The sequence below is a fragment of the Lycium ferocissimum genome, chromosome 7 (assembly GCF_029784015.1).
Source record: "Lycium ferocissimum isolate CSIRO_LF1 chromosome 7, AGI_CSIRO_Lferr_CH_V1, whole genome shotgun sequence".
NCBI lineage: Eukaryota > Viridiplantae > Streptophyta > Magnoliopsida > Solanales > Solanaceae > Lycium > Lycium ferocissimum.
In genome coordinates, this window is record NC_081348.1 from 16,445,621 (window position 1) to 16,454,395 (window position 8,775).

The window sequence follows — 8,775 nt, forward strand, 5'->3', positions numbered from 1 at the left end:
CAAATTGGTCAAGCAAAACATACAGACGCACACATTTCACCAGGCTTTCTCCAGGTTATTAGTTTGCTTTCAGTAGATCAGTGTGCTTTACTATCAGCTTTCTAATAAGCAAAGACACATGTTGCTACCAGGGATGTCAAAGATTTGTTAACATGCAAAATCATATTTGTCCAAAGATGTAAAGAGACCGCCATTCATGAAATAATATCCAGCTGTTTCTATAACTTCTGGTTTCCTTTCTTAATATCTACCCCTACATATATATGACTAACAGACTAGTATTTAATAAACTTACTGCTAATTAACTATATTAGGTTTTTTCTAAGAGGAAATACTTATTAGTACATAAGTCAACTTAATCTGATATGAGGACCTAAAAAATTTACACAAAATCAGAGTATCAGTGCACATACTTGCACTTTTAAACTAACTATTATTGTTATGTTATCGAGTTAAGTCTTTACCCGAAGAATTATACAGCTGATTTTGTTGGTTAATATGAAGATCCAGGTTGATTTTCTACATATCATTTAAATTAATGAAATACCAACCTAAAGTAAACTTCCGATTGTAAAAGAGAGAATAAACAGGAATTTTTATAGGGTAGCTTGGGCTTAAACCAATTAGATACATTTCTCTATGATGTTTTCAGGCCCTGCTTCCCTTATTACCAATACTTGTGAACAAGTTCCTAGGATTCAAGATACAGAGCTTTACCTAGACTAATTTGAATCACCTAGGACACAGAGTTCATTGGTCATGTAAAGGAATTCATCGACGATTGTATTTCTTCCAAGGTACGCCCTTTGGTCTCTGGAACCAGCTTTGCAACAAACATAACAGTCAAACCACATACTGCTGAAAATATGAAGAATGTTCCTGAAACACCAACAAACATACATTTTCAGCAATAAAAAACATATCTTCTTATGAAATCTTTGTCTGTTTCTTTCTTATAGTATTTCTTTTGATGGAGTTGGGGCTGAGGTGAAGTGGGGTTGGGACTTGGGAGCTCACTACAAGAAATAAGACTTTCTGTGACAACTTTACGTGGAGACTCCCTTAGTAGCCACAAAAAGTACGCGTTATTGTGGAACCAGAATATTCTTGCGCAGTTATGCGGTGACTTCTTCACTTTCTCTGACGACATTAGTCACCACAAAAGAGTCGTATTCCTTGTAGGTAGAGAGATATTGATAGAGAAGGAAGTACCTTCAGAGCTCCATAGCATAAGAAAGTTGAACGAATATGAAACAACCCAAGAACCGAACCAGCTGACTACTGTCACTAGGCTTCCAGCTAAACCTTTGACATTGATGGAGAATATCTGAGATAGAAGAAACAGTTAGCTCAAATTGTACGTGTTGATTTTTGTAGCAGCATTTATAATTAATGAGGTAAATTTGAGAGCTACAAAACCTCTGACATAATCACCCACGGTATGCCTCCCATGCCTAATGAGAAAGATCCAGTAAAGACCTGGCAGCAGTAAATTAAATGGAGAGTTGTTATAAAGGATCTGTAATCTCTCGAAATCAATAATTAGCCCAGATGACGACTCTATATATGGAAGCACAGGATCGATATAGACCATACCAACTAGTTGGAACTACAGTTCTCTAGTTGGAGAGATCTGTCACTGTATGGATAAATGTAAAATTTAAATAACTGATAATTATTCAGAATTCGAATGAAATGAGCCTGGATAATGCAGAGTCACATAGAGATTCATATGGCTGGCCACATTATGCTAGGATTGAGACTAAGTAGATTGATTTTGATTTACTGTAAAATAATTAAGATGTTGGAAAATAGCACAGATAAATCTTCAGGCAGATGCAAATGATGTCACGTAAGAAGGAATTAGTCTGATAGCATAAAGAATGAAACTGCATAACCACTATATTTCATAGTCAACCTCATGTTACTTTGTATTCGAGGCATAGTAGATTGAACGATTTGGAATAATGAAGATATTCGAAAATAGCAGAGTAATTTTCTGGCAGATGAAAATAATGTTACATAAAGAATCATCCAGGGTGATTGCATGAAAGGATGAAATTGCATTACCAGTATGCCCACAAGTGCCAAAAAGGGGCTAGACTTCCAAAGTTGAAGATCCTGTGAAGAACTACATTTTATCAGAAAATGAATCATACATAACACAGCAAACATGAAAGATTTGGAATATAAACGCGACCTGTAGTAAGAATGACAATCCTACAAGGAAACAACCCAAGCACGTCCCTGCAGCAGAGACCTGAACAAAACCTCAATAAGAGTTTTTCATTCATTATAAAAGCAGTCAGTTAAAAGGATTTCTAGTGAAATTTACCATCAGTAATGGCCGCCTTCCTGATTTATCCATCAAGAGAACTCCTAAAACTTGCATTGGGATCTGTAGATCATCAAAACACTCAAAATCTGATGGAGCCACCTCATAATTGAGTTAGCGCGTCAAGATTATTTACCTGTACAGCCACCATTGCAATTGATCCAATCCTGCCAGAGAAACCTGATATATTTTGTGATTAACATACTAAAACTCATTTATCTTTTATTAACAAGCAACTAATGAAATACAGATTGTATAGGAACAATACATACCAGCTGACTCAAAAATAGAACTTGCATAATATGAAATAGCATTGACCCCTCCAAATTGTTGCAATACCATTAAGCCCACTCCAACCTGGATAAAATTACAGATAGGCATAACAAATTATTGATCACAGCAGATAAAAGATCAACTGTTAAGAAGAGAAAACTAAAGGTTGGCTTACTATAAGAGAATGTGCATATTTCTTCTGGAACAAATCAATTATCTTAGCCTCAGAGAGTATCTGAAGTGTTTCTGTGTAATCCTGCAAGTTGATAGAGGATACAAATTATAATTTACCTTTCCAGTCAGACAAATATCGTAACGGAAAATAAAAGAGATAATCTAATGCTTTCACCCACGGCAAAGTCAGGAATTTACTTTAATTTCAGCAGCTTCTTCTGAAATATTGGCATCCTTCCCCCTAAGGCGCTGGAGAGAAGCTTCACAGTCTTTCCACTGACCAGCCTTAGCCTGTCAACAAGAACATCGTCAACCAGCTTCAACTTCAGTTTCTTGTAAATGAAATGCAACTTTTATCACAAAAGAACAGCAATGCTCATTCTGAATACATCAGAACCTAGTGATGAAAATACTTTGACCAAGTTGTACAATCTTACCAGCCATCTAGGTGACTCTGGTATGAAAAACAGGCCCAAAAGCTGGATTATACAGGGAATAGCTCCTGGAATTATGTTTTATTTTGGATCAATAAACATGTCCAAAGCAAGAGGTTTACAGAGGGAAAAGGAATGAAAAGAAATTTACCAATCACAGCCAGTAGGCGCCAATTGATGATTACCCCAACGACATACATAAGTGATACTCCACAGCATATCATTAGCTGAAGCATCAAAAGCATACAAAGATCAGCTGCCAGAAAAGGAAATGAAAACTAGACCTGTTGGATTACCTGATTTACAGTAGTGAATGCGCCTCGGAGATTCTTAGGTGTTATTTCCGCTATATATACAGGTACCTATGTGTGGAAAACAGCAGTGTCGTGATTTATAATGTAAGAAGGGTTAAACATGTTCAATAAATGCTTGGTGTATTTACCACGTAAGAAATAATGCCAACTCCATATCCCATCAACAACCTCCCAATGTCAAGCCACAAAGCATTCTGTTGATGATAACAAACGATATAAAAATAAAATTGCTTTAGACAAAGAAGATGGAACTAAGGATAAGATGAGTACCTTGCCAAAAATAATTGCAAGCCACCCCAAAAGACAAAAAAGTTCAGAGAAGCCCATTGCCTGCATAAACATAAGAATCGACTGTGAATGAAAGATTGATTTCCTCCCTAAACTTTTAAAATGCTGAGATAATTAACCAAAAAAATTAAAACTTACACCTCTCCGGGCGAAAAGATCTGCAAGTTTCCCACTCATTACAGCACCTATCATCGCTCCGATTGTCCATATCGAACCAAATACAGAGTACTGGAATGGTAAAAGAGTAAATACAGAATCAGGGTAAAAATTTCTCGCATATATGATATATCTACAGATAGTAGGAACAGTTCGCTATTTACAAGTTGCTTTCAGTCAAGAAGCTTTTGTGTCACAGGGAGTAAGGAATCCGATGAGACCATAATTTCACTTAAGTGTTTGAAATCTCTATAGTTTTCCGGGAAATAAGTGAAGTACAATTCTATGTACAGTTCGTGCTACTCAATCATAAAATATTCTGCTAGACAAAACAACCTCATGCAGTTATTGTGTGTAAAAGGCACATACACATTCCAGTAGCTTCAAAGATAAAATTTATATTCTCCTACATCCTTTTGTACTTATCTTATATCTTGCTTTTTGAGCATTGACAATAGGGTTCAATACTTGGTTTTAAATGCTTGAATTAGTGAGCAAATATGAAAACACTACATCAGTACAAGATTGAAGAGGTAAGTAGATAAGATATGGAAAAAAATAGATATGTGGCTTACTAGCCTATTAATGCATGTTACATTAACTAATACATAGAATTAATATCTCAAAAACATGGAAATTTTGGCTGAAACTTTGGATGTTTTACTACACATCCCTAACTTCAACACCATTTCTGTCTGCTTCCTTTGTTGATTTAAGTGAAATCACTCAGAAGAGATGCTCTTGAAAGTTTCTCAGCCCTCAACAGTTGCTTAGGGTTTGTTTGGTACAAAGTAAAATGTTTTCCGTCGAAATTGTTATTTTGGAAAATATTTTTTAGGAAAATAGTAGTTTTCTTACTTACTTTCTGGGGGTGGGTAGGGAGAAGACAATCAATATGAACGTCACTTATGGTCATGGAACTTGTTTTCCTTACCTCTAGCAAGGAAATTATTTTCTTTGATTTATAAGGAACTACTTATTTTCTAGAGAAATATTTTTCAAAACATTTTGACTAACCAAACATGGAAAAATTAGATCCATACCATACACACCTTTTGTTTCTCAGTATTTTGAAGGAAGACGAGCCAAAAAACTTTGCCACTCTAAACAAGCAGCAGAATATGTGTTTTACTCTTGATTCACTACCTGAGTAACTCTAACAAAACTGGAAATAAGGCTGTTTACAGCATGTTTTATAAGTCCTCAGACTTGAATCTAGACAAGAATTAGTTTTCCACGAAATAATAAGTACTCCCTCTGTCTCTTTAAGTGTCTTACTTTGGTCAAGCACAAAGTTTAAGAGAAACTTTTGAATCATGTGGTATAAAACTAAAAGGTGTGCAATGTGGGTCAATTCCCTTTAACTCTTGTGATCTTAAACATGCCACGTGGGATGTTGAAATTAAAGAGTTACCAAATATAGAATTAGACACTCTTTTTGGAAGAGACCAAAAAGAAAAGTAAGCCACTTAAATCAAAAAGAATACTTTCTGGACAATGTTAGAACTGACCTCAGCCACAGAGAGGCCTAAATCCTGTATTATCCCATTCTGAGCGGGTGAAGAAAATCCCACCTACATATCAACAAAACAACACCACTTCAGTTTAATTATTAGGTACAGAGACAGAGAGACTCCACTCTCATGGTACATACATACAGAGTTATCACAGAGAACTATATGTTGGATCAAGTACTACTAATTAATAGCTCAATAACTCCCAATAGACGCAAGCAGATCAATATTACCAGAATAAACAATGAAATCCAAAGACACTCTATAAAACTCATATAAAAAATAACCTCAAATTAGGATCAGTATAAGTCCAAGCCGCCTTTTTTTTTTTTTTTAAATTTGAAACGGACAGCAGTGAAATCAGAAACCTTAATCAAGGTAACTTCTTGCATTTTAAGAGGTTCACGGGCATGCTGTAAATGTAATAGTCAAACCTTCAGGGTGCATAATTATACCATCATAAAATCTTGGTAAGGATATCCCATGGGGTGGAGGATATCTCACGTGGTGGGATATTCCATTGGATCCCACCATTTTTTAATATAAAAGTTATTCTAGAATTAGCTAATATCTCAAACCAAACATGAGATAAAGTTAATTTCAAATTTTATTCTAGGATTATTGTCTTTATTTCATGTACCAAACGACCCCAAGGATAAAAAAACAAAAAGTATCTAGGACGGGACAACAGAAAGTACAGCCAATTTACAAGTTCTTCATCGTCATCCAATTGTAGAGCCAGTTGGATTGTGGACTGGACCCTTCCCAAATAGTGATATAATCCCTTTGTCCACTTAATTTGATAAATTTTTTATTGAAAATCTTACAGAAAATAATCACCAAATTTGTAGAGAACTCTTGAAAACTTGAAGCGTGTCAAAAACACTGTTCTTAAGGATATATCCAAATTCACTAAGTTCTTCTAGTATAAAATTAGGAGCCAGAATCTAATAAAAGTTAAAGAAGAAAACTCATATGGTAGGAGAATTTTGTATTGATCTATCCATCTACCAAACCCAAAGGAAAAGAGCTACAAGTATTTATAAGTGAAAGAATTCACTGCCAGAATAGAATATCAATAAAGAGCTATGATAATACCATTTTCTACCACTTTTCACATTTATCTTCACTATTTACCCAACGTCCAAACTAAAAACAGAAGCAAATTAAAGTAGAAGGAAAAAGAACTTACAGCAGAACCAAAAACGAAGGAGCCGGACACGGCAACCAAGGTGCTGAATACGACTGTTGGTGTGGCCTTATCTCCATGGCTAGAAAGAAAAGGATCAGTGTTTGCAAATCCATCTTCTATTCTTTCCCTCTCCATTATTTAACCAGCTTATAGTTGCTATATAAGTATGTACTAATTGGTATGTCCAATCCTACAGTATATACTATTGCATGCTCTACTGTTTGGTTGTGTTCATCTTGACTGAGAAAGGATAAAATAAAAAGAAATCACGTTGAAGGACTTAAGTTTGGCTCTTTTTTTTAAACATCAACGTCATGTATTGTCCAAAATTTGCATAGTCAGCACTAGGCTGCTCTTAGTGCTCTGCACCTACTAATCTGTTTGATTCTCCACTTGATAAAATTATTCCATCGTCCCAATTATTGCAATATTCTTTTTTAATCAATTCCACAAAAATAATTATATTTAATAATAACTAATCTCGGGATCAGTACATTGCACGTGCATTCCATATTTACATAATATAGTATTTAAAATTGTTAAATTTTGTGATATATAAACTTTTAATTGAAATATAAATTAGAAATTAAGATATCCAAAAAGTTAACATATTACATATTATTAATACTTTTTAGGAATTAAGTCATAAGTCCTACTGTTTCCCAACTGTATGTTTGTTATAATTTTCAACGATAACATTATCAATAACAAATTAAATTATGAGCAATGGAAGCCGTTACTATTTTTATTTTTTTAAGTACGTGTCAACTAAAATTCACTACAAGAAAAAATATATATGGCAACAAAATTATTTTTGTTGCCATAGATTGATTATTGTTGCAAAAAGTACTTTTGGCAACAATTTTTCTTTTTTTGTTGCATAGACTTTTCCCAACGGCTGTTATTGCAACAACATGCAACAACTTTTTTTTTTGTTGCCAAAAATACTTTTGCAACAATAATCAATAATAAGGCAACAAAATTAAATTCTTTGGCAACAAAAAATTTTTTTGCCAACAATAGAACTATGTTGTTGCCAAATATTAAATTTTTTGTTGCCATTTCTATACTTTCTTGTAGTGATTTGTTCAAATAATTATTCGATGCTATCACACCTATCTTATTGTTGTGCAACTATTAAAATATTTTTCTCCAACAATAATGATTTAGTAGCATAAATGATTCAGAAATATTTTGTGGATTATGAAGAAGCGGCTCAACAATATCGGGGGCCTAAGGCCAAATTCTAACGATGGTTAACTTGAAAATAAATTTATTTTTCTTGCTTTTCGAAACACAAAATTACTAACAATTTTCTTATAATTCAAATAATTCTTTTTCAATTGACAATATAGCTAATCCGTTCAATCTTTCTTGAGCCATTATTGATCTTAGGTAAGACTTCATCAATTTTAATTTTGAAAAACTTCTTTTCGCTGAGGCAACCGTAACATAAATTGTCAACAGATATCTGCTAATAAGTAATGAGTATTAAGGAAAAGTTAAAAAGTGTTGAAAAAAAACATTTAAAAGGTAAATATAAAATACAATAATTTATAAAATAATACATGCATGAGCTATATTCTTAGCATGAAATCACATGGTCTCTAAAAAATTGCCTTTGTGGAATAGTACTTTCAATATTTCTCTCACCAAAACTTTTCTTATTTCCTTCCGATTCCACATGGTCACCTCTCTTCCCTTTTCTATGTTAACAAATTAGTTTAAAAAAAATAAAAAAAATTATAAACTACTAAATTTTTTTTTATTTTAAAAGTATAAATATTGAAAAATATGGGCCCCCATAATTATGGGGCCTTAAGCAATTGCCTAACTTGTCTAATGGACAAGCCGGCACTGGGATTATGAAAAATGTATAGTATACAAAAGGGAAAACATCACTAATTGCTCCAAAATATAAAATATTTACCCGCCCATGCCTTCTTCTAAACTATCTTCGCTTCTATCTCCACCGGCTAAAAATATTTACCTAGCATACCCCTCAGCCAAACCCCTTTGTCTCTGTGATACCATCACAGTATATTTATATATATCACAATGGTATCATGAAGGACTAAAGAAGGGTCGAAATCCC

The 8,775-nt window shown here is 33.9% G+C and overlaps 1 protein-coding gene across 3 annotated transcripts; it reads right to left on the reverse strand.

Annotated features, from left to right (window-relative positions):
• Positions 1 to 580: 580 nt before the first annotated feature.
• On the reverse strand, positions 581 to 6,950 carry LOC132063538 (sugar transporter ERD6-like 5). 3 transcript variants are annotated; one of them, XM_059456111.1, is made up of 18 exons: positions 6,681 to 6,950; positions 5,486 to 5,548; positions 3,957 to 4,046; positions 3,801 to 3,860; positions 3,659 to 3,724; positions 3,513 to 3,578; positions 3,368 to 3,443; positions 3,220 to 3,284; positions 2,981 to 3,073; positions 2,784 to 2,864; positions 2,608 to 2,692; positions 2,472 to 2,515; positions 2,336 to 2,398; positions 2,201 to 2,260; positions 2,071 to 2,121; positions 1,420 to 1,479; positions 1,213 to 1,327; positions 581 to 879 (listed from the first exon to the last, which is right to left on the reverse strand). In XM_059456111.1, the coding sequence occupies exons 1-18, from the start codon at positions 6,813 to 6,815 to the stop codon at positions 758 to 760; spliced, it is 1,395 nt and encodes a 464-aa protein (XP_059312094.1). In that variant the 5' UTR covers positions 6,816 to 6,950; the 3' UTR covers positions 581 to 757. The 3 variants fall into 3 exon arrangements, with proteins under 3 accessions (XP_059312094.1, XP_059312096.1, XP_059312095.1); XM_059456113.1 differs by lacking the exon at positions 6,681 to 6,950 and adding an exon at positions 5,776 to 5,899; XM_059456112.1 differs by lacking the exon at positions 6,681 to 6,950 and adding an exon at positions 5,857 to 5,895.
• Positions 6,951 to 8,775: the final 1,825 nt, after the last annotated feature.